The 26,995-nt window shown below is 45.5% G+C and overlaps 1 protein-coding gene across 1 annotated transcript in view; it reads left to right on the forward strand.

Annotated features, from left to right (window-relative positions):
* The first annotated feature begins 9,805 nt into the window (after nt 1–9,805).
* Nucleotides 9,806–26,995, forward strand: part of LOC139758628 (uncharacterized) — a 65,384-nt gene continuing 48,194 nt past the window's right edge. The window contains exon 1 of the mRNA XM_071680135.1: nt 9,806–11,117. Within this exon, the coding sequence (XP_071536236.1) occupies nt 10,857–11,117 (261 nt within the window). The 5' untranslated portion in view covers nt 9,806–10,856. The remainder of the gene's footprint in view (nt 11,118–26,995) is intronic.

Genomic DNA, 26,995 nt, shown 5'->3' on the forward strand with positions numbered 1-26,995 from the left:
TTCAGTTTAATTCTATTGGAGAATCTAATATATCGAATGTGAGTTACAGATGATTAAGCCATGTCTCGGAGTTGGAGTGCCTTCATGTCTACTCTTTTAATATTTCAGATAAGTCATGTTCTTGGATGAGGTGAGGCGTCTTCTGTCTCAAGAGACAAAGGTAAGTCACATAGACGTTCTTATATACAATATTTACTCGTGGTGGTCATCTCGATGTACACTGAGACACGTCTGTTTTCCTGTAAGTGTGTATGTATATGTAGAATATGTCCTTTAATAAATGGTATTACTTGAATCTCATTGTGGAAGGCAAGCATCATTAGAGAGGTATCGTAACCATTTAACGCCAAGTGGGCTACTAGAATTGCCAGTGAACAAGATTCGCTGTTTTAATTTAATCGTTTGTGGCCCATGTATGTATTAATGTGATATGGTTATGAAACAAGTACGGGTATTGTAGTGACAGCTTTTGGACACCCGTTGAGCGCCAGGCTCGGTAGTCTCCTTGACCTACACAGCTAATGTCTGGAGGCCGCATGTAACCACTGACAGTTTAAGACATGTATCTTCACCTGTGTTAGTCTAACAAGAATAACAAATTGATTTTATATAGTTTGATTGAAATAATCTCACTCCTTTTCATAACAATGATACTGACATGAAGAAAATGGGTCCTATTATCGTTTTGGTTCATAAAATAACTTTTTCATACTCGCGGTTGTAGGTGGTGATGGTGAGGCACGCCTCATACACTCATCGTTCCCTTTATGGTGCACATCCTCTCCCTCCGATTTTAATGTTACTAGGATGTCGTAGCTTTCCTAGAACGCCACACTGGACTCGGTAGACATCCTGGTATTTCCTAGAACCTTACGCGAGGCTGGGGAAAATGTCCTTACCTTAGCGCTTCCCAGAGCTGGGAGAGATAGTCTCTCTAGGACCCCACACAGAGCAAGGGGGGACATTCTAGCCTTCCTAGCATTCCCATACAGGGCTAGGAGACTGATCCAGCTTACCCCCGCCCACCCTCCCAGCGCCTCATATACATTCATTACACCCAGACATCAACTGGGTCAGCATTGCTATGTTACGCGGAGAAAAGGATAGCATTTTGATCCCCCCAGCTCTCTCGTCGAGGCGCCCTATTCACATACTCTCATGCAAATCAAGACTCGGAAAAAGAGCGAAAAAATTCAGTTGAAGAGTACGTAAAATGTATCTTATCTTAGGTGTTATTATGTTCATTTGTGGTGGTAAGACAAGTAATGGTAAGATGATTGGCACTGTTAATGTCTACCATAGTGGAGTTAAAGGAAGGTGTATTAGTGTATAAAGTAGATTATATATTGGCATATCTAATCAGGGTATTGAGGTTTATTATTATTATTATTATTATTATTATTATTATTATTATTATTATTATTATTATCATAATTATCATTATTATTATTATTATAATTATTATTATTATTATTATTATTATCATTATCAAATAACCCTAAACCACTATCCTACGATCCTTAAGATTCAGGTCAGAGGTCAGGCTATTATACCCCCATGGGTCATACTCCAATGCCATACCGTAACGTCTTGCTAAGGGTACTAAAGGACCGTAACGTCTAGCTAAGGGTACTAAAGGACCGTACCGTCTTGCTAAGGGTACTAAAGGACCGTAACGTCTTGCTAAGGGTACTAAAGAACCGTACCGTCTTGCTAAGGGTACTAAAGAACCGTACCGTCTAGCTAAGGGTACTAAAGGACCGTACCGTCTTGCTAAGGGTACTAAAGAACCGTACCGTCTAGCTAAGGGTACTAAAGAACCGTACCGTCTTTCTAAGGGTACTAAAGAACCGTACCGTCTTGCCAAAGGGTTTAAGATTTTTATGTTACACAATCTAGATCTTTCTGAGTGTAGGTCACTTGGTCAAATCTCATAAGGTTATTCCTAGCCATAACACTGTTGGTAAACATCATCAACCAGTTAAGCGCCCTTTGTGGTGATTTGACAAAGCACAAGATGGCGCCACTGTATCATAAGTGTACTTTCATGTTTATCATACTTTTTTGACAACTTTTTTCTTTCTCCCTGCAATGTAGATATTGTATATTTTATATATAATGATAACCCCAGGACCAGTATATTATATGAAGGAGTCCTGGTGTTATCCCGGAGCTATTTTCAGGGGCCATTTCAGCCCACGACCGCTACTTTCAGTTGCAGGGAAATGTAAACTCCAATCGAATGAAGTTGTTTAAAGAGACTGTACTCCCAGCCTTACAGCCTTGCCAAAGATGGTTTCTTATCGCGGTGTAACCTCGAGCACGCGGAGTCCGGTAACACACACATTAGTAAATATATATATATATATATATATATATATATATATATATATATATATATATATATATATATATATATATTATTTATTTTTTTTATTATACTTTGTCGCTGTCTCCCGCGTTTGCGAGGTAGCGCAAGGAAACAGACGAAAGAAATGGCCCAACCCCCCCCCCCATACACATGTATATACATACGCCCACACACGCAAATATCCATACCTACACAGCTTTCCATGGTTTACCCCAGACGCCCCACATGCCCTGATTCAATATATATATATATATATATATATATATATATATATATATATATATATATATATATATATATATATATATATATTATCCCTTGGGATAGGGGATTAAGAATACTTCCTACGTATTCCCTGCGTGTCGTAGAAGGCGACTAAAAGGGGAGGGAGCGGGGGCTGGAAATCCTCCCCTCTCGTTGTTTTTTTTTTTTTTTTTTTTAATTTTCCAAAAGAAGGAACAGAGAACTGGGCCAGGTGAGGGTATTCCCTCAAAGGCCCAGTCCTCTGTTCTTAATGCTACCTCGCTAACGCGGGAAATGGCGAATAGTTTAGAAAAAAAAGAATATATATATATATATATATATATATATATATATATATATATATATATATATATATATATATATATTTATTTATTTTGCTTTGTCGCTGTCTCCCGCGTTTGCGAGTTAGCGCAAGGAAACAGACGAAAGAAATGGCCCAACCCACCCCCATACACAATGTATACACACACACACACACGTCCACACACGCAAATATACATACCTATACATTTCAATGTACACATATATATACATACACAGACACATACATATATACCCATGCACACAATTCACACTGTCTGCCCCCATTCACTCCCATCGCCACCTCGCCACACATGGAATACCATCCCCCTCCCCCCTCGCACACACACACACACACACACACACACACACATATATATATATATATATATATATATATATATATATATATATATATATATATGCCTCACTTTATAGATACTAGCACTACCATCGCTCCTCCAACACTACCACCATAATCACCAACATGATCACTTATCCATCACCAACACTAATGCTATTGTCTATTACCAGGAACCCGTTTTCCTTGGGTTAGCACTGTATTATCCACAGACCATTATGCCCCACATGCTATTCATGAGTATTGACCATACCCACCCACTCTCCTCACCTGGTGACGTCATAGTAACGTCATATCAAAACAGCTCCGTGGAGCACTATGGCCTCTCCACTGTTACGGTATTGGCCCTCCAGTGTTACATCAGGCACTCCAGTGTTACAACTATCCCCCTCCCCCTCACCATTATTACTTGCCGGCCCACCAGGACTACAAGGCCATTTATAGGCGGTAGAGCGCAAGCGCTAGCCGGGTACTTGTAGAACTCGTACTTAACTCACTAAGGGCAGAATCGATTGTGGTCGCATATGATGTCCACGTGCTAGCTATAGGGAGCTACCCTCTACGGAGCTATTAGCATTGCTTAACCTAACCTAACCTAGCTCCAGAGCTATTGTACATGTTCTGAGTTTGAAGATACAGAACACTAGATGATTGATCATTTGTTAGGAAAGTATACGTGTGTGTGTGTGTGTGTGTGTGTGTAGCAGAGGGAATGGCCTGGTTGATGGCTTCATCTGTGGTCCTTTAGTGAAAAAAAAAAAGGAATAGGGTTGTTTTAATGATTTCATAAGAATTTCATTTTCATTCGCTGCGGGAGTTGTGAATTGTTCTTATTGTGGTTGATATTCGTGTGTATATCATTGTGATGTTTTCATTAACCACTGACCCGCGGACCAGGACACATCTGACCTAGCCTAACCTAGCCTAACCTAACCTAACCTAACCTTACCTTTTAGTATCCTTATCCATCGTCTGTTCCCTGTCCAGGCCGATAGCTGAGCTGGTTGCTCATCCTGTGCCTAATGTAGAGGATAAACAATAGATTTTTACCCTGCCCGTTTCTCAAAGTCAGCAGTTGCAAGGTCATGGGTGTTTCCCAAGGTCAGCAAGGTCGTAGGGCACCCAGTGTCAGTTGCAAGATCATGGATCTTCAGGACCATGATGGAGACAGTGTGTGTGTGTTTGTGTGCAATGAAGTATTGATATGGTAAGGGTGGAGAGAGTGTGTGTGAAACACCCCCCCCCCCCCCGTTTATATGACACGATGGGCTGTATAGGTAGGTTCAGAACCTTCTGCCTTGTATAGGGTCTTATGTAAGGTTGTGTAGCAATCTGTGTCGTCATAAGGCCGTATATGTTCATAAGGCCTTGTGAAGGGTCTTGTAACCCCGTGTTAAAAGTCATGTATAAGTGTGGCCAGTGGCTAGTAGGTTTGGCCAGTGGCCAGCAAGTGTAGTTGCCAGCAAGTGTGGTCCAGTGGCCAATAGGTTTGGCCAGTGGCTAGCAGGTGTGGCCAGAGGTCAGTAAGTGTGGTCCAGTGGCCAGTGGTCACTGGGAACAGATCATAGGGGTTAAGGTCTAGCATGACGTAAATCTCATACTTGGGTCAAGATTAAGCTATGCATTAACCGCTTGTAAAGCTGTTCTTCCTACCACTGCTTACCCGTTCGTGACTCTTGAGTTCATGTATGAAAAAGTTATTATTTTTCCTTCAGAAGACTGGAGGCAATTTTGTATCGTTTTTTTAGTAAGTGGCAGTTACTGCGTAATTTCTCCCCCATTTTCTTATCAGATTTCTCTTTCTTGTACACATTAAGAACGAGAAATATGATAAGGAACTGTGGCAAGATCATTTGTAATTAAAGGTAGCGTGTGATGGATTGTACAACCCGGAGTTAATAAGCTTTGTACTGAGCTAGTACAACCCAGGGAACACAAATAGTATTACGCGGGCTATAGCCGCCTTGCGCTATCGATCCACGTATACACACACACACATTAGCCAGGGTGTACGTACATCCTGGGTGTATAGGGCTCGTGTGTCGACGCGGAGGACAAGCTCCACGTACTGGCTAGGGTGTGCAGTCTAGTCTTGCCGGATATTTACGTGTCTAAATTTGAGTTGCCGATATTCTGTCTTCATGAGCAGGTCTGGGACCCTGAAATTACTCATGTAAGTTTCAGATGTGACATGCGAGTGGGTCTCATTATATAACCTTGAGTCAATAGCGAGTAAAAAGGTATGTTGTGGAAGTGTTGTAACTACCAAGGTTATAAGAATAAACCGTTTTGGAATGATTCTGAACACTTGAAGAAGTTGCTCAAGATTTTTTTAATTGGTTTTAACTTGATGTTGACGCCTTCGTCGAGCCTAGCAGTAGATAGGCCTAAAGTCTAAATTGACCAACCAACTAACCAACAATTTTTAACAAAACTCACGTATGTCCACGTTTGTAGTTATCAATCGTCGTCTTAATCAACCAGTTACGATAATGTAATATTTCGCACGTGTGCAGAGGAGTCTGCCTGCCATGGTATAACATCTGGAGGCAATGTTCTTCAGTCTTAATTGAGATGTTAGGGGGTTGTGCTGGGTTGTAAAATCGCGCAGGTTTAGAGGGGTTATATGTACAATCAGGCGTTTAGTGGATAAAACCATAAGAATAAGATATGAAAATATACCATGTGGTGATTCATTTAATCTTATAAAACCTCAAACCCGTTTTCCTTTTTTCTTTCCACAGTCCAGCCGTAGACAATTTGATTTAATCCCGTCACGTTCATTGTTGTGGTGCGTCTGGGGCTTATTTTACCGTCTCCCTAACCACCAGGAAGCGGGTTACGACCCCATGTAACACGCCAGGTGACTCAGGGAAGTGTGAGTGACCTCTCCTGGGGTCACAGGAACTGGCCGTGTTCCTCTCCTACACACGCACACACGCACACACACACACACACACACACACACACACACGTTACATCTTCGTCCAATCATCTCACGCACGTGGCACAGAGTGTGACCACTATCTTGTATTTTTGTCTTCATCTTCACCTGCCGGTGTTTGCTCTCATTTGTTTGCTGCCTCACTGACTTGTATTTGCTCTCTGAATTCTTAACATTATTTGTGATTGTATGTTAATGCGTTTTTATCGTCTAGTATGTGTTATTATCGTCTATTATGTGTTATTATCGTCTAGTGTGTGTTATTATCGTCTAGTATGCGTTATTATCGTCTAGTATGTGTTATTATCGTCTAGTATGTGTTATTATCGTCTAGTATGTGTTATTATCGTCTAGTGTGTGTTATTATCGTCTAGTATGCGTTATTATCGTCTAGTATGTGTTATTATCGTCTAGTGTGTGTTATTATCGTCTATTGTGTGTTATTATCGTCTAGTATGTGTTATTATCGTCTAGTGTGTGTTATTATCGTCTAGTGTGTGTTATTATCGTCTACTGTGTGTTGTTATCGTCTAGTATGTGTTATTATCGTGTAGTATGTGTTATTATCGTCTAGTATGTGTTATTATCGTCTAGTGTGTGTTATTATCGTCTACTGTGTGTTATTATCGTCTAGTATGTGTTATTATGGTCTAATGTTTGTTATTATCGTCTAGTATGTGTTATTATCGTCTAGTGTGTGTTATTATCGTCTAGTGTGTGTTATTATCGTCTAGTATGTGTTATTGTCGTCTAGTATGTGTTATTATCGTCTAGTACGTGTTATTATCGTCTAGTATGTGTTATCGTCTAGTGTGTGTTATTTTCGTCTAGTTTGTGTTAATATCGTCTAGTATGTGTTATTATCGTCTAGTGTGTGTTATTATCGTTTAGTATGCGTTATTATCGTCTAGTGTGTGTTATTATCGTCTAGTATGTGTTATTATCGTCTAGTGTGTGTTATTATCGTCTAGTGTGTGTTATTATCGTCTAGTATGTGTTATTATCGTCTGGTGTGTGTTATTATCGTCTAGTATGCGTTATTATCGTCTAGTATGTGTTATTATCGTCTAGTGTGTGTTATTATCGTCTAGTATGTGTTATTATCGTCTAGTGTGTGTTATTATCGTCTAGTATGTGTTATTATCGTCTAGTGTGTGTTATTATCGTCTAGTATGTATTATTATCGTCTAGTGTGTGTTATTATCGTCTAGTGTGTGTTATTATCGTCTAGTGTGTGTTATTTTCGTCTAGTATGTGTTATTATCGTCTAGTATGTGTTATTATCGTCTAGTGTGTGTTATTATCGTCTAGTATGTGTTATTATCGTCTAGTGTGTGTTATTATCGTCTAGTATGTGTTATTATCGTCTAGTGTGTGTTATTATCGTCTAGTGTGTGTTATTATCGTCTAGTATGTGTTATTTTCGTCTAGTATGTGTTATTATCGTCTAGTATGTGTTATTATCGTCTAGTGTGTGTTATTATCGTCTAGTATGTATTATTATCGTCTAGTGTGTTATTATCGTCTAGTATGTGTTATTATTGTCTAGTATGTGTTATTATTGTCTAGTGTGTTTGATACTATCGTCTAGTGTGTGTTTTTCTTATTGTATCGTATTAGGTTTCTGATCTCTCTCTCTCTCTCTCTCTCTCTCTCTCTCTCTCTCTCTCTCTCTCTCTCTCTCTCTCTCTCTCTCTCTCTCTCTCTCTCTCATAACAAGTTTTTCTTCAAGATATGCATTTTTATCTCTCTTCCCTTGTTAGCTTAAGGTTCGATTCTCTCGTAGCAGACCAGGGGATGAATGAAAGTCATGAGGGTTGAACAAGACGCACATACACACAGACATACACACATTAGAACTTAATGACTTTGCTGCTAAATTCATTGCCTTAGCTAACGCCACTTACGTTAGATTTACAACATTGAGGCAATGTCTGTAGTAATGAGTTATGATATAGTAAATTATCTGAATACTCAAGGGTAATTACAGGGTGTCAGACTTGAAGACATTGCCAGGTGTAATTTAAGACTTCATTAAGTGCTCTGGAAGGAATTATCAGACTTAACATCTTTCTTGATTAATCAAGTTTCTGCAGTGTTCTAATCCAATGAACATGACGGTACGACCTTTGAGCATGACGGTACGACCCTTGAGCATGACGGTAACTGGAGCTCATTATATGATAGCCAGGTTGACCTTATGTAACCAAAGTCTTAAAAAGAAATTCAAGCCAGAGGCCAGATCTTTACTGTGAACCCCAGTAAACTCACAACATAATGTTAGTATACAACGTAATATGATGAAAGAAGACGATTTTCTCCCTTCTTGTAACTTTGTCGCAAGTTGGACCAACATCTATCTGTTGGATCAGCATGGAATGGTGGTAGGGTTGCCTTTACCGAAAACAGTGGTTGGTACCCAATTGTTGTCACAATGTAAAGTGTCATAATGTGGTGTCATAATGTAAAGTGCCATAATGTGAAGTGTCAGGACATGAAGTGTCATAATGTAAAAAGTCGTCATGTGAAGTGTCAGGACGTGAAGTGTCATAATGTAAAGTGTCATATTTTGAAGTGATATAATGTGAAGTGTCAGGACGTGGTGTCTTAATGTAAGGTTTCATAATGTGAAGTGTCATAATGTAAAGTGTCATAATGTGAAGTGTCAGGACGTGGTGTCATAATGTGAAGTGTCAAGACGTGGAGTGTCATGATGTGAAGTGTCAGGACGGGGTGTCATAATGTAAAGTGTCATAATGTGAAGTGTCAGGACGTTGTGTCATAATGTAAGGTGTCATAATGTGAAGTGTCAGGACGTGGTGTCATAATGTGAAGTGTCATAAAGAGAAGTGTCAGGACTTGAAGTGTCATAATGTAAAGTGTCAGGACGTGAAGTGTCATAATGTGAAGTGTCAGGACGTGAAGTGTCAGGACGTGAAGTGTCAGGGACGGGAGTTGCCAGGATGTGGAGTTGTCATGCCGTGTCAAGGGATGGTATGTTACTGGTCGCATGAGGAACCATGTGTGAGATTGTGGTTTGTAGGGACCTTGAGGGTGGGCCAGGTACTGGTAATGGTGGTGGTGGGCAGGTAGGAATGTAGGGCGAGCCATGTGGTAGTGGTGGTGGGCAGGTAGTAGTGTGGGGTGGGCCAGGTAGTGGTGGTGGTGGGCAGGTGGTAATGTGGGGCGGGCCAGGTGGTAGTGTGGGCTGGGCCATGTGGTAGTGGTGGTGTGCAGGTGGTAGTGTGGGCAAGCCATGTGGTAGTGGTGGTGGGCAGGTGGTACTGTGGGGCGGACCAAGTGGTGGTGAGCAGGTGGTAGTGTGGGGCGGGACTGGTGGTGGTGGTGATGGTGAGCAGATGGTAGTTTGGTGTGTGCCAGGTGGTGGTGGGCAGGTGGTAGTGTGGGACGAGCCAGGTGGTGGTGGGCAGGTGGTAGTGTGGGGCGAGCCAGGTGGTGGTGGTGGTGGGTAGGTGGTAGCGTGAGGCAGGCCAGGTGGTGGTGGGCAGGAGGTAGTGTGACTCGGGCCAGGTGGTGGTGGGCAAGTGGTAGTGTGTGGCGGGCCAGGTGGTGTTAGGCAGATGGTAGTGTGTGGCGGGCCAGGTGGTGCTGGTAGCGAGACCAGTCAGTGTTTCAGTGTGGCTGGTGAAGGCCTGAGCTGCTCCTCCCTTGCTTGACTAACCTCTCACTCCCACTCTCCCCAGACGTCCGCTCTCCCAAGCTCTCACAAAGACCTGTAGTTGAGCCATCACAGGTCACACACCTTACTACTCTCACAGTGGTAGCCGCTTGCAGACAGCTCCTCCCGACAAGGAACGGAGCATACATACACGGAACACTAGCAACGTGTTCCTTGTCTTGACAAGATCTCTGAAGCCTTTAGTGATACGTTACGATCCGACAGTGATATCGTATTACGGCTCAAACAGTAATGTGTTACGGTCCGCCAATGGTACAATGTTACGGCCCAAACAGTGACGTGTTACGGTCCGCCAGTGGTACAATGTTACGGCCCAAACAGTGACATGTTACAGTTCGCCAGTGGTACAGTGTTACGGCCAAAACAGTGACGTGTTACGGTCCGCCAGTGGTACAATGTTACGGCCAAAGCAGTGACGTGTTACGGTCCGCCAAAGGTGCAATGTTACGGCTCAAGCAGTGATATGCTTCGCGAGGACATGCCGCCAAGAAGCTATATGCAGCTGGTTCACTGCAGTAGTAGCAGCAGCGGAAGCCAGCCTTCCAGTTAAACTGCCTCGAGTGCTGGAAGTGTGTGTGTGGTATGGCCTTCCTGATCCAGCCTGGATGATCTCCTGGAAGGCGTCAGACATGAAATCCCTCGGGAAAGACAAGACTGCAACTCTCGCCCGAGATATTCCAGTTCGCCGAGTGGCGCCGCTAGTGAAACTGAGCCAGTATCTTAGCCCGGAAGTGTTTCAAGTTTCTCTGGAGCGTTTCAAGTGTCGCAGGGCAGTCCCAGAACATGAGCGTGTCCGCTACGTTGACCTGAGACTGTGAGATAAATATATATATATATATATATATATATATATATATATACATATATATATATATGTATATTTTGACCACCTTTGACCCGTCATGCTGAGCTGATCATGCACGGACCGTCGCAAGCTGTGAGCCTGCTGTGGGGGTGGGCGTGGGCATGGATGTGGGCGTGGACTGCCTCAGGTGTCGCAGCGGCAGCGGCCATACCCCCAGGGTTGACCACGGAGGCCTTCATCTTCACAGGACCCACCACCAGCACCACGCCGCCCCCGCCGCCACCAGACGACTTCGTGATCACGTACAAAAAGGCCTTCGCCTCCTTCGTCCACCTCACCTTCAGTTACAACGCCACATACAACCTGAGTAGGGTGAGTCCAGCAGGTCCTTCATGGACGGTAGGTCCTGGTAGGACGGTAGGTCCTGGTTGGACGCTAATACCAGATCAGGCGGTAGGTCGTCTTCATTACGTTGTTTCAACCGTCATTTTCGCCAGTATATTGGTAGTTCTTTTCTGGGATGGGAGGTCGAGCCATTACCCTAGTGACCGGACATTACCCACGATAGAGTGGACACTGCTGATGACCTGGATGTTCAACGTTTAGTCCATTTTAAGATAATCTATCTATAGATACTGTTCCCCAGGCAACGCCCGTTACCTGCAACCTCAGAGAGCGCCATTCACCTGTAACCATAGGTAGCGCCATTTATCAGTAACATCAGGTAGCGCCATTTACCAGTAACCTCAGGTGGCGCCATTTACCAGTAACCTCAGGTAACGCCATTTACCTGTAACCTCAGGTAGCGCCATTTACCTGTAACCTCAAGTAGCGCCATTTACCAGTAACCTCAGATAGCGCCATTTACCTGTAACCACAGGTAGCGCCATTTACCAGTAACCTCAGGTAGCGCCATTTACCTGTAACCTCAGGTAGCGTCATTTACCTGAAACCGTAGGTAGCGCCATTTACCAGTAACCTCAGATAGCGCCATTTACCTGTAACCTCAGGTAGCGCCATTTACCAGTAACCTCAGGTAGCGCCATTTACCTGTAACTACAGGTAGCGCCATTTACCAATAACCTCAGGTAGCGCCATTTACCTGTAACCTCAGGTAGCGTCATTTACCTGAAACCATAGGTAGCGCCATTTACCAGTAACCTCAGATAGCGCCATTTACCTGTAACCTCAGGTAGCGCCATTTACCTGTAATCTCAGGTAGCGCCATTTACCAGTAACCTATGGTAGCGCCATTTACCTGTAACCTCATATAGCGGCATTTACCTGTAACCTCAGGTAGCGCCATTTACCAGTAACCTCAGGTAGCGCCATTTACCATTAACCTCAGGTAGCGCCATTTACCTGTAACCTCTGGTACCCCCATTTACCTATAACCTCAGGTAGCGTCATTTACCAGTAACCTCTGGTATCGCCATTTACCTGTAACCTCAGATAGCGCCATTTACCTGTAACCTCAGGTAGCGCCATTTACCTGTAACCTCTGGTACGGCCATTTACCTGTAACCTCAGGTAGCGCCATTTACCTGAAACCATAGGTAGCGCCATTTACCTGTAACCTCAGGTAGCGCCATTTACCAGTAACCTCAGGTAGCGCCATTTACCTGTAACCTATGGTAGCGCCATTTACCTGTAACCTATGGCAGCGCCATTTACCTATAACCTGTGGTACCGCCATTTACCTGTAACCTCAGGTACCGCCATTTACCTGTAACCTCAGGTAGCGCCATTTACCTGTAACCTTAGGTAGCGCCATTTACCTGTAACCTATGGTAGCGCCATTTACCTGTAACCTATAGTAGCGCCATTTCCCTGTAACCTCAGGTAGCGCCATTTACCTGTAACCTCAGGTAGCGCCATTTACCTGTAACCTCTGGTACCGCCATTTACCTGTAACCTCAGGTAGCGCCATTTACCTGTAACCTATGGTAGCGCCATTTACCTGACTCTCTTAGAGTTGCACCTGGATTATCATTTGATATCATTTACCTGTAACCTATGGTACCGCCATTTACCTGTAACCTCAGGTAGCGCCATTTACCAGTAACCTCAGGTAGCGCCATTTACCTGTAACCTCAGGTAGCGCTATTTACCTGTTACCTCTGGTACGGCCATTTACCTGTAACCTCAGGTAGCGCCATTTACCTGAAACCATAGGTAGCGCCATTTACCTGTAACCTCAGGTAGCGCCATTTACCAGTAACCTCAAGTAGCGCCATATACCTGTAACCTATGGTAGCGCCATTTACCTGTAATCTTTGGTAGTGTCTTCGGGATAATCAACTTGTTCCTACTCGGAAGTGGCGAGATGAATAACTGTGACCAGGGCGTGGCACTCGTGATAGAGACCAGGGCGTGGCACTCGTGATAGAGACCAGGGCGTGGCACTCGTGATAGAGACCAGGGCGTGGCACTCGTGATAGAGACCAGGGCCTGGCACTCGTGATAGAGACCAGGGCGTGGCACTCGTGATAGAGACCAGGGCGTGGCACTCGTGATAGAGACCAGGGCCTGGCACTCGTGATAGAGACCAGGGCGTGGCACTCGTGATAGAGACCAGGGCCTGGCACTCGTGATAGAGACCAGGGCCTGGCACTCGTGATAGAGACCAGGGCCTGGCACTCGTGATAGAGACCAGGGCCTGGCACTCGTGATAGAGAACATTATGGAAATACTTTGCCATTTAAGACGGACAAGATAAACCTTCTTCATGACGTGATTGTGAGCAGCATTTGTGTGATAGTGAGTCAGGCTTGTGATTATATACTCCGAGGAAGGTGTGTGATAGTGAGGGGCAGGTGTGTGTGTGAGTGATAGTGAGAGGCAGATGTGTGATAGTGAAAGGTAAGTGTGTGTAATAGAGAAAGGTAGCTTTAATGTCATTAGGCTTTTTCAATCTATCCTGATAATTTCCCCCGCTATATCCTTTATGGCTCAAGAAATAGATAAAAAGATAAAACTGATAAATGAACAGATGGGTAATTAATTAATTATCCCCCCCCCCTCCTCCTCCTCCGGCCCTGGGGGAGGGGTTGTCGGCACGGATGGGCTCCCACACCCACACAAACCTCAAAGATACCCTGATGTCGTCCGTAAGGGTCGGTTTGTGACCCTCCAGACTGACCCTGATTGTGACCCACCAGACTGACCCTGATTGTGACCCTCCAGACTGACCCTGATTGTGACCCACCAGACTGACCCTGATTGTGACCCACCAGACTGACCCTGATTGTGACCCACCAGACTGACCCTGATTGTGACCCTCCAGACTGACCCTAATTGTGACCCACCAGACTGACCCTGATTGTGACCCACCAGACTGACCCTGATTGTGACCCACCAGACTGACCCTGATTGTGACCCTCCAGACTGACCCTGATTGTGACCCACCAGACTGACCCTGATTGTGACCCTCCAGACTGACCCTGATTGTGACCCACCAGACTGACCCTGATTGTGACCCACCAGACTGACCCTGATTGTGACCCACCAGACTGACCCTGATTGTGACCCACCAGACTGACCCTGATTGTGACCCTCCAGACTGACCCTGATTGTGACCCACCAGACTGACCCTGATTGTGACCCACCAGACTGACCCTGATTGTGATAACACCAGACTGACCCTGAGTATTAAGTGACTTCTTCATCAGTTCATATAGATCGGCCTTTGTCAGTTAAATGGCCCATATATCTTCTCAACGTAAGCCTGATGAATGGCTTCATATTTTCATATCGTTTGCATGATAAATGGCCACACATTTACCATTCTTTAAAAAGACCAGAATGACGGTTTTTACATTCAACTGAACTATGGTGGGTCAAGTTAGGTTTATATAAGGGTATGTAGCCACATGGAGTGGTAGATTAAGTTAGAATGGGGGTTATTTCAGGGTAGCCGAAATAACTATGAGGCTTATATAGTGAAGTTTGGTTTAAAAAAAAAAAAAGGGAGCTCTTTGGGCCAATTTGAAATTCATGAAATGATTGTAGTTGGTAGAGCTTATTGCAATATTCAAAATTCATGAAATGATTGTAGTTGGCAGAGCCTATTGGAATATTCAAAATCATTATTATGTAATGTTATTTATTTAGATAAAGTAATTTGGTACCGAAACTTTACTTGGAGCTGTTGAGATGGGCAAGATGTTTGAGCAATTTTAAGATGGTTTGAGGTAGGTTGGGTTAGGTTAAGTCATGTAGATTACATGGGAATGATATCATGGTTGCAGGTAACAGAAGACTTGCACTTAAGTCTATAGAAATACAAAAGACTTACTATTAATGTAGTGTTTAGTAGTAACATGACAAATGACTCATACTTAAGTATTTAGAAGTAAGAGACACGTACGCTATGTATAAGAAAATCAGGTAACTATATATATATATATATATATATATATATATATATATATATATATATATATATATATATATATATTATCCCTGGGGATAGGGGAGAAAGAATACTTCCCACGTATTCCCTGCGTGTCGTAGAAGGCGACTAAAAGTGAAGGGAGCGGGGGGGGGGGGGGCGAGAAATCCTCCCCTGTCTTTTTTTTTTTTTTTTTTTTTTTGCAAAAAAGAAGGAACAGAGAAGGGGGCCAGGTGAGGATATTCCCTCTAAGGCCCAGTCCTCTGTTCTTAACGCTACCTCGCTGACGCGGGAAATGGCGAATAGTATGAAAAAAAAAAAAAAAAAAAATATATATATATATATATATATATATATATATATATATATATATATATATATATATATATATATATATACATACATATATATATATATATATATATATATATAATATATATATATATATATATATATATATATATATGGAGAAAAACTGGAGGAAGTGAAGTGTTTTAGATATCTGGGAGTGGATCTGTCAGCGGATGGAACCATGGAAGCGGAAGTGGATCATAGGGTGGGGGAGGGGGCGAAAATTTTGGGAGCCTTGAAAAATGTGTGGAAGTCGAGAACATTATCTCGGAGAGCAAAAATGGGTATGTTTGAGGGAATAGTGGTTCCAACAATGTTGTATGGTTGCGAGGCGTGGGCTATGGATAGAGATGTGCGCAGGAGGATGGATGTGCTGGAAATGAGATGTTTGAGGACAATGTGTGGTGTGAGGTGGTTTGATCGAGTAAGTAACGTAAGGGTAAGAGAGATGTGTGGAAATAAAAAGAGCGTGGTTGAGAGAGCAGAAGAGGGTGTTTTGAAATGGTTTGGGCACATGGAGAGAATGAGTGAGGAGAGATTGACCAAGAGGATATATGTGTCGGAGGTGGAGGGAACGAGGAGAAGAGGGAGACCAAATTGGAGGTGGAAAGATGGAGTGAAAAAGATTTTGTGTGATCGGGGCCTGAACATGCAGGAGGGTGAAAGGAGGGCAAGGAATAGAGTGAATTGGAGTCATGTGGTATACAGGGGTTGACGTGCTGTCAATGGATTGAATCAAGGCATGTGAAGCGTCTGGGGTAAACCATGGAAAGCTGTGTAGGTATGTATATTTGCGTGTGTGGACGTGTGTATGTACATGTGTATGGGGGGGGTTGGGCCATTTCTTTCGTCTGTTTCCTTGCGCTACCTCGCAAACGCGGGAGACAGCGACAAAGTATAAAAAAAAAAAAAAAAAAAAAAATATATATGTATGTATATATATATATATATATATATATATATATATATATATATATATATATATATATATGTGTGTGTGTGTGTGTGTGTGTGTGTGCTTATTAATATTGTTATTATTCCTGATCGCCGTTTTCCGCATCATAGATGTAGCGCCAAGAAACACGAAGAAAGTCCTATCCACACACACACACAAACTCACACACACACACACACACACACACACACACACACACACACATATATATATATATATATATATATATATATATATATATATATATATATATATTTTATTTTTTTATTTTGCTTTGTCGCTGTCTCCCGCGTTTGCGAGGTAGCGCAAGGAAACAGACGAAAGAAATGGCCCAACCCACCCCCATACACATGTATATACATACACGTCTACACACAGCACATATACATACCTATACATCTCAGTGCACACATATGTATACACACACAGACACATACATATATACCCATGCACACAATTCACACTGTCTGCCTTTATTCATTCCCATCGCCACCTCGCCACACATGGAATACCATCCCCCTCCCCCCTCATGTGTGCGAGGTAGCGCTAGGAAAAGACAACAAAGGCCCCATTCGTTCACACTCAGTCTCTAGCTGTCATGCAATAATGCCCAAAACTACAGCTCCCTTTCCACATCCAGGCCCCACACAACTTTCCATGGTTTATCCCAGACGCTTCACATGCCCTGATTCAATTCACTGACAGCACGTCAACCCCGGTATATATATATATATATATATATATATATATATATATATATATATATATATATATTTTTTTTTTTTTTTTCTGTGGGGCCCCCAGAGGTGTGTGTGGTTTGTGGGGCCCCCAGAGATGTGTGTGGTTTGTGGGGCCCTCAGAAGTGTGTGTGGTCTGTGGGGCCCCCAGACGTGTGTGTGGTCTGTGGGGCCCTCAGACGTGTGTGTGGTCTGTGGGGCCCCCAGAGGTGTGTGTGGTCTGTGGGGCCTCCATTGGTGTGTGTGGTCTGTGGGGCCTCCAGTGGTGTGTGTGGTCTGGCATAATGCGGGGCTGAAGCAATATCGACGCTGTCTTCTGGGACAGGTCGTATGGTGGTGGTGGTGGGGGGGGGGGGAAAGGAGGGGGGGTTAATTACAGACTCCCGACCCCCACCTCCTACCCTAACCCGGCCACACACCAACACGCACAGACGCAACAAATTGCCAACCATGTCTCTTCCTTCCCCCCCTCCCTTACCTAAGACGTGACTTGTAGACCAGTAACATGCGTCAGTCATGCTTCCTCACGATCATACACGACCCATTGTTAACTGCTCGATATGACAAACATCATTCTGGGTATATCTCTGAGAGGCAGAGTATGCTAGTATATTGCGAGGTATGCCAGACACTGTGATGGACAGTTTTATGACATGAGAGATGGTATACTTGGGGTTGTCATGCACAAGACATTGACATGCGCGGCAACATGTCACTTATATGAGACATTCCAGTCTAGAAGAAGTCTATCCATCTTCCATTTCCTCACCATCGAATTACCTACTCATTCCAAAACCTCGAACCAACGTCCTCCTGATTTAGGAGCCGTAAAGACGACAGCGGGTCAGCCTGGGGCACGCTGCCCCTCCGGCGATCGCCATTTACCTCGTCAGGTTTAGGGCGCCTTAAGGAAAATGTTGTCCCAGTCGCTTTCTAGCGTCTTTTGTCACCAGCGCTTCTCCTGCTGTGCCTGGAGAGATATCAAGTAACCCACAGGGTTCATATGTACTTGTATGTATTTCTGAATACATTGTAATGGTATGTGTACACTCGTGGGGTTACAGCGCTCGGATCTTCTTGGCTACCAGCGGATTCCCGTATGACGTGTTGTTTTGTGATTCATCTGCTTGTTTGTACCTTCTGTACTCTGGTGCATGTATTCGCACATACATACATACATACATACATACATACATACATACCGCAGCCTAAGCCAGGTTCCCATTTATCGACCAGTCCCGAGGGAAGGAGGAACAACTACCTTTGGCTGTGGTTGTACTGCCTTGCCCAGGATTCAACCCGGGAAACAAGGGTACATGTGTGTGTGTGTGTGTGTGTGTGTGAGTGGATAGGTCTTTTCGTGTTTCTTGGCGCTGCATCTGTGACGTGGAAAACGGCGATCAGGTATTATAACAATATTAATACACACACACACACACACACACACACACACATATATATATATATATATATATATATATATATATATATATATATGTTTCTTTGTCAAAGAATAAACGCGTTTTGGCATGCATGCTACATATTCACGTTTGTATTACAATTACTTTTGTATATTATTTTTAAGCCATTACCCATCTCCCCTACAAGTGCTCCCCCTACCCCCACCTCCCCTACAAGTGCTCCCCCTACCCCCACCTCCCCTACAAGTGCTCCCCTACCCCCACCTCCCCTACAAGTGCTCCCCTACCCCCACCTCCCCTACAAGTGCTCCCCCTACCCCACCTCCCCTACAAGTGCTCCCCTACCCCCACCTCCCCTACAAGTGCTCCCCTACCCCCACCTCCCCTACAAGTGCTCCCCTACCCCCACCTCCCCTACAAGTGCTCCCCTACCCCCACCTCCCCTACAAGTGCTCCCCCTACCCCCACCTCCCCTACAAGTGCTCCCCTACCCCCACCTCCCCTACAAGTGCTCCCCTACCCCCACCTCCCCTACAAGTGCTCCCCTACCCCCACCTCCCCTACAAGTGCTCCCCCTACCCCCACCTCCCCTACAAGTGCTCCCCTACCCCCACCTCCCTACAAGTGCTCCCCTACCCCCACCTCCCCTACAAGTGCTCCCCTACCCCCACCTCCCCTACAAGTGCTCCCCTACCCCCACCTCCCCTACAAGTGCTCCCCTACCCCCACCTCCCCTACAAGTGCTCCCCTACCCCCACCTCCCCTACAAGTGCTCCCCCTACCCCCACCTCCCCTACAAGTGCTCCCCTACCCCCACCTCCCCTACAAGTGCTCCCCTACCCCCACCTCCCCTACAAGTGCTCCCCTACCCCCACCTCCCCTACAAGTGCTCCCCCTACCCCCACCTCCCCTACAAGTGCTCCCCTACCCCCACCTCCCCTACAAGTGCTCCCCTACCCCCACCTCCCCTACAAGTGCTCCCCTACCCCCACCTCCCCTACAAGTGCTCCCCTACCCCCACCTCCCCTACAAGTGCTCCCCTACCCCCACCTCCCCTACAAGTGCTCCCCTACCCCCACCTCCCCTACAAGTGCTCCCCCTACCCCCACCTCCCCTACAAGTGCTCCCCTACCCCACCTCCCCTACAAGTGCTCCCCCTACCCCCACCTCCCCTACAAGTGCTCCCCCTACCCCCACCTCCCCTACAAGTGCTCCCCTACCCCCACCTCCCCTACAAGTGCTCCCCTACCCCCACCTCCCCTACAAGTGCTCCCCTACCCCCACCTCCCCTACAAGTGCTCCCCCTACCCCCACCTCCCTACAAGTGCTCCCCTACCCCCACCTCCCCTACAAGTGCTCCCCTACCCCCACCTCCCCTACAAGTGCTCCCCCTACCCCCACCTCCCCTACAAGTGCTCCCCTACCCCCACCTCCCCTACAAGTGCTCCCCTACCCCCACCTCCCCTACAAGTGCTCCCCTACCCCCACCTCCCCTACAAGTGCTCCCCCTACCCCCACCTCCCCTACAAGTGCTCCCCCTACCCCCACCTCCCCTACAAGTGCTCCCCTACCCCCACCTCCCCTACAAGTGCTCCCCCTACCCCCACCTCCCCTACAAGTGCTCCCCTACCCCCACCTCCCCTACAAGTGCTCCCCTACCCCACCTCCCCTACAAGTGCTCCCCTACCCCCACCTCCCCTACAAGTGCTCCCCCTACCCCCACCTCCCCTACAAGTGCTCCCCCTACCCCCACCTCCCTACAAGTGCTCCCCTACCCCCACCTCCCCTACAAGTGCTCCCCCTACCCCCACCTCCCCTACAAGTGCTCCCCCTACCCCCACCTCCCCTACAAGTGCTCCCCCTACCCCCACCTCCCCTACAAGTGCTCCCCCTACCCCCACCTCCCCTACAAGTGCTCCCCTACCCCCACCTCCCCTACAAGTGCTCCCCTACCCCCACCTCCCCTACAAGTGCTCCCCCTACCCCCACCTCCCCTACAAGTGCTCCCCCTACCCCCACCTCCCCTACAAGTGCTCCCCCTACCCCCACCTCCCCTACAAGTGCTCCCCCTACCCCCACCTCCCTACAAGTGCTCCCCCTACCCCCACCACCCCTACAAGTGCTCCCCCAACCCCCCACCTCCCCTACAAGTGCTCCCCCTACCCCCACCTCCCCTACAAGTGCTCCCCCTCCCCCCACCTCCCCTACAAGTGCTCCCCTACCCCCACCTCCCCTACAAGTGCTCCCCTACCCCCACCTCCCCTACAAGTGCTCCCCCTACCCCCACCTCCCCTACAAGTGCTCCCCCTACCCCCACCTCCCCTACAAGTGCTCCCCCTACCCCCACCTCCCTACAAGTGCTCCCCTACCCCCACCTCCCCTACAAGTGCTCCCCTACCCCCACCTCCCCTACAAGTGCTCCCCTACCCCCACCTCCCCTACAAGTGCTCCCCCTACCCCACCTCCCCTACAAGTGCTCCCCCTACCCCCACCTCCCCTACAAGTGCTCCCCTACCCCCACCTCCCCTACAAGTGCTCCTACCCCACCTCCCACAAGGGGTCCATACCACCACCACCCTTACAAGTGTGCCTACCCGCACACTTCCATAAAGTGCCTCCTTAAAGTGACACTCCACCTCACCTACAAGTGTCTCTATTACCCCAACCTACCTCCTACAAGTGTCCTTACCTACCTCCTCACAAAGTGCTTATACTACCCACCTTCACAAAGTGGTTATCCACTACTCCACCAAAGTGGGTCTATACCACCTCTCACTAAGAGGTGGGTTTATATAGGCCCACCTACACTACAAGTGGTTATTAGGCTCACACTTCCACAAGGTGGGTTTATATAGCCACCTCACAAAGATGTTCTAACCACACTCCAAAAGTGTCCATAGCCACCTTCACAAAGGTGCGTTTAACCCACTTCCAAAGAGTGGGGTTTATGCACCTTCACAAGTGCTTCATACACCACTCACCAAAGAGTGGGTTATTAAAGGCCACCACACTTCACAAAGAGGTGGGGTTTATATAGGTCCGACACTTCACAAAGAGGTGGGGTTTATATAGGTCGACACTTCACAAAGAGGTGGGGTTTATATAGGCCAACACTTCACAAAGAGGTGGGGTTTATATAGGCCAACACTTCACAAAGAGGTGGGGTTTATATAGGCCAACACTTCACAAAGAGGTGGGGTTTATATAGGTCGACACTTCACAAAGAGGTGGGGTTTATATAGGCCAACACTTCACAAAGAGGTGGGGTTTATATAGGCCAACACTTCACAAAGAGGTGGGGTTTATATAGGCCAACACTTCACAAAGAGGTGGGGTTTATATAGGCCAACACTTCACAAAGAGGTGGGGTTTATATAGGCCAACACTTCACAAAGAGGTGGGGTTTATATAGGCCAACACTTCACAAAGAGGTGGGGTTTATATAGGCCAACACTTCACAAAGAGGTGGGGTTTATATAGGTCGACACTTCACAAAGAGGTGGGGTTTATATAGGCCAACACTTCACAAAGAGGTGGGGTTTATATAGGTCGACACTTCACAAAGAGGTGGGGTTTATATAGGCCAACACTTCACAAAGAGGTGGGGTTTATATAGGTCGACACTTCACAAAGAGGTGGGGTTTATATAGGTCGACACTTCACAAAGAGGTGGGGTTTATATAGGTCGACACTTCACAAAGAGGTGGGGTTTATATAGGCCAACACTTCACAAAGAGGTGGGGTTTATATAGGTCGACACTTCACAAAGAGGTGGGGTTTATATAGGCCAACACTTCACAAAGAGGTGGGGTTTATATAAGCCGACACTTCACAAAGAGGTGGGGTTTATATAGGTCGACACTTCACAAAGAGGTGGGGTTTATATAGGCCAACACTTCACAAAGAGGTGGGGTTTATATAAGCCGACACTTCACAAAGAGGTGGGGTTTATATAGGTCGACACTTCACAAAGAGGTGGGGTTTATATAGGCCAACACTTCACAAAGAGGTGGGGTTTATATAGGCCAACACTTCACAAAGAGGTGGGGTTTATATAGGTCGACACTTCACGAAGAGGTGGGGTTTATATAGGCCAACACTTCACAAAGAGGTGGGGTTTATATAGATCGACACTTCACAAAGAGGTGGGGTTTATATAGGCCAACACTTCACAAAGAGGTGGGGTTTATATAGGTCGACACTTCACAAAGAGGTGGGGTTTATATAGGCCAACACTTCACAAAGAGGTGGGTTTTATATAGGTCGACACTTCACAAAGAGGTGGGGTTTATATAGGCCAACACTGCACAAAGAGGTGGGGTTTATATAGGTCGACACTTCACAAAGAGGTGGGGTTTATATAGGTCGACACTTCACAAAGAGGTGGGGTTTATATAGGTCGACACTTCGCAAAGAGGTGGGGTTTATATAGGTCGACACTTCACAAAGAGGTGGGGTTTATATAGGCCAACACTTCACAAAGAGGTGGGGTTTATATAGGTCGACACTTCACAAAGAGGTGGGGTTTATATAGGTCGACACTTCACAAAGAGGTGGGGTTTATATAGGCCAACACTTCACAAAGAGGTGGGGTTTATATAGGTCGACACTTCACAAAGAGGTGGGGTTTATATAGGTCGACATTTCACAAAGAGGTGGGGTTTATATAGGCCAACACTTCACAAAGAGGTGGGGTTTATATAGGCCAACACTTCACAAAGAGGTGGGGTTTATATAGGTCGACACTTCACAAAGAGGTGGGGTTTATATAGGTCGACACTTCACAAAGAGGTGGGGTTTATATAGGTCGACACTTCACAAAGAGGTGGGGTTTATATAGGTCGACACTTCACAAAGAGGTGGGGTTTATATAGGTCGACACTTCACAAAGAGGTGGGGTTTATATAGGTCGACACTTCACAAAGAGGTGGGGTTTATATAGGTCGACACTTCACAAAGAGGTGGGGTTTATATAGGTCGACACTTCACAAAGAGGTGTTGTATGTTGTGGTACGACCCTCAACCACAACGTTACGACACTAGAGCACGGCGACACTATTGCTTTTAGGTGTAGGTGTTCTGGCGTTTGACCTGACCTTCTTAAGGATTAGGTCAGAGGTCTTACCAAGTACGGTGCCATCATGCTCAAGGGTCGTACTATTCTTGTGTATTAAAGTGAACGGTCCAACTGGGGTAGTACAGCGGCGGCTCTCTGCAGGTTTATATAACATACACTCTCTCCCACAGTTCATGTATATATATATATATATATATATATATATATATATATATATATATATATATATATATGAGTGTGTTAGTGGTTTTGATGCACGAGACCGGGTTATAGTGATGGGTGATTTGAATGCAAAGGTGAGTAATGTGGCAGTTGAGGGAATAATTGGTATACATGGGGTGTTCAGTGTTGTAAATGGAAATGGTGAAGAGCTTGTAGATTTATGTGCTGAAAAAGGACTGATGATTGGGAATACCTGGTTTAAAAAGCGAGATATACATAAGTATACTTATGTAAGTAGGAGAGATGGCCAGAGAGCGTTATTGGACTACGTGTTAATTGACAGGCGCGCGAAAGAGAGACTTTTGGATGTTAATGTGCTGAGAGGTGCGACTGGAGGGATGTCTGATCATTATCTTGTGGAGGCTAAGGTGAAGATTTGTATGGGTTTTCAGAAAAGAAGAGTGAATGTTGGGGTGAAGAGGGTGGTGAGAGTAAGTTAGCTTGGGAAGGAGACTTGTGTACACAGGAGAGACTGAGTACAGAATGGAAAAAGGTGAGAACAATGGAAGTAAGGGGAGTGGGGGAGGAATGGGATGTATTTAGGGAATCAGTGATGGATTGCGCAAAAGATGCTTGTGGCATGAGAAGAGTGGGAGATGGGTTGATTAGAAAGGGTAGTGAGTGGTGGGATGAAGAAGTAAGAGTATTAGTGAAAGAGAAGAGAGAGGCATTTTGACGATTTTTGCAGGGAAAAAATGCAATTGAGTGGGAGATGTATAAAAGAAAGAGACAGGAGGTCAAGAGAAAGGTGCAAGAGGTGAAAAAAAGGGCAAATGAGAGTTGGGGTGAGAGAGTATCATTAAATTTAGGGAGAATAAAAAGATGTTCTGGAAGGAGGTAAATAAAGTGCGTAAGACAAGGGAGCAAATGGGAACTTCAGTGAAGGGCGCAAATGGGGAGGTGATAACAAGTAGTGGTGATGTGAGAAGGAGATGGAGTGAGTATTTTGAAGGTTTGTTGAATGTGTTTGATGATAGAGTGGCAGATATAGGGTGTTTTGGTCGAGGTGGTGTGCAAAGTGAGAGGGTTAGGGAAAATGATTTGGTAAAATCTTTGCGGTAGTAAAAGCTTTGCGGAAGATGAAAGCCGGCAAGGCAGCAGGTTTGGATGGTATTGCAGTGGAATTTATTAAAAAAGGAGGTGACTGTATTGTTGACTGGTTGGTAAGGTTATTTAATGTATGTATGACTCATGGTGAGGTGCCTGAGGATTGGCGGAATGCGTGCATTGTGCCATTGTACAAAGGCAAAGGGGATAAGAGTGAGTGCTCAAATTACAGAGGTATAAGTTTGTTGAGTATTCCTGGTAAATTATATGGGAGGGTATTGATTGAGAGGGTGAAGGCATGTACAGAGCATCAGATTGGGGAAGAGCAGTGTGGTTTCAGAAGTGGTAGAGGATGTGTGGATCAGGTGTTTGCTTTGAAGAATGTATGTGAGAAATACTTAGAAAAGCAAATGGATTTGTATGTAGCATTTATGGATCTGGAGAAGGCATATGATAGAGTTGATAGAGATGCTCTCTGGAATGTATTAAGAATATATGGTGTGGGAGGCAAGTTGTTAGAAGCAGTGAAAAGTTTTTATCGAGGATGTAAGGCATGTGTACGTGTAGGAAGAGAGGAAAGTGATTGGTTCTCAGTGAATGTAGGTTTGCGGCAGGGGTGTGTGATGTCTCCATGGTTGTTTAATTTGTTTATGGATGGGGTTGTTAGGGAGGTGAATGCAAGAGTTTTGGAAAGAGGGGCAAGTATGAAGTCTGTTGGGGATGAGAGAGCTTGGGAAGTGAGTCAGTTGTTCGCTGATGATACAGCGCTGGTGGCTGATTCATGTGAGAAACTGCAGAAGCTGGTGACTGAGTTTGGTAAAGTGTGTGAAAGAAGAAAGTTAAGAGTTAATGTGAATAAGAGCAAGGTTATTAGGTACAGTAGGGTTGAGGGTCAAGTCAATTGGGAGGTGAGTTTGAATGGAGAAAAACTGGAGGAAGTGAAGTGTTTTAGATATCTGGGAGTGGATCTGGCAGCGGATGGAACCATGGAAGCGGAAGTGGATCATAGGGTGGGGGAGGGGGCGAAAATTCTGGGAGCCTTGACGAATGTGTGGAAGTCGAGAACATTATCTCGGAAAGCAAAAATGGGTATGTTTGAAGGAATAGTGGTTCCAACAATGTTGTATGGTTGCGAGGCGTGGGCTATGGATAGAGTGGTGCGCAGGAGGATGGATATGCTGGAAATGAGATGTTTGAGGACAATGTGTGGTGTGAGGTGGTTTGATCGAGTAAGTAACGTAAGGGTAAGAGAGATGTGTGGAAATAAAAAGAGCGTGGTTGAGAGAGCAGAAGAGGGTGTTTTGAAATGGTTTGGGCACATGGAGAGAATGAGTGAGGAAAGATTGACCAAGAGGATATATGTGTCGGAGGTGGAGGGAACGAGGAGAAGTGGGAGACCAAATTGGAGGTGGAAAGGTGGAGTGAAAAAGATTTTGTGTGATCGGGGCCTGAACATGCAGGAGGGTGAAAGGAGGGCAAGGAATAGAGTGAATTGGATCGATGTGGTATACCGGGGTTGACGTGCTGTCAGTGGATTGAATCAGGGCATGTGAAGCGTCTGGGGTAGACCATGGAAAGCTGTGTAGGTATGTATATTTGCGTGTGTGGACGTATGTATATACATGTGTATGGGGGTGGGTTGGGCCATTTTCTTTCGTCTGTTTCCTTGCACTACCTCGCAAACGCGGGAGACAGCGACAAAGCAAAAAAAAAAAAAAAAGAAAAAAAAAAATATATCTATATATATATATATATATATATATATATATATATGTGTACGTGTAGGAAGAGAGGAAAGTGATTGGTTCTCAGTGAATGTAGGTTTGCGGCAGGGGTGTGTGATGTCTCCATGGTTGTTTAATTTGTTTATGGATGGGGTTGTTAGGGAGGTAAATGCAAGAGTCTTGGAAAGAGGGGCAAGTATGAAGTCTGTTGGGGATGAGAGAGCTTGGGAAGTGAGTCAGTTGTTGTTCGCTGATGATACAGCGCTGGTGGCGGATTCATGTGAGAAACTGCAGAAGCTGGTGACGGAGTTTGGTAAAGTGTG

Source organism: Panulirus ornatus, chromosome 31, assembly GCF_036320965.1.
Source record: "Panulirus ornatus isolate Po-2019 chromosome 31, ASM3632096v1, whole genome shotgun sequence".
In the NCBI taxonomy this organism is placed as follows: Eukaryota; Metazoa; Arthropoda; class Malacostraca; order Decapoda; family Palinuridae; genus Panulirus; species Panulirus ornatus.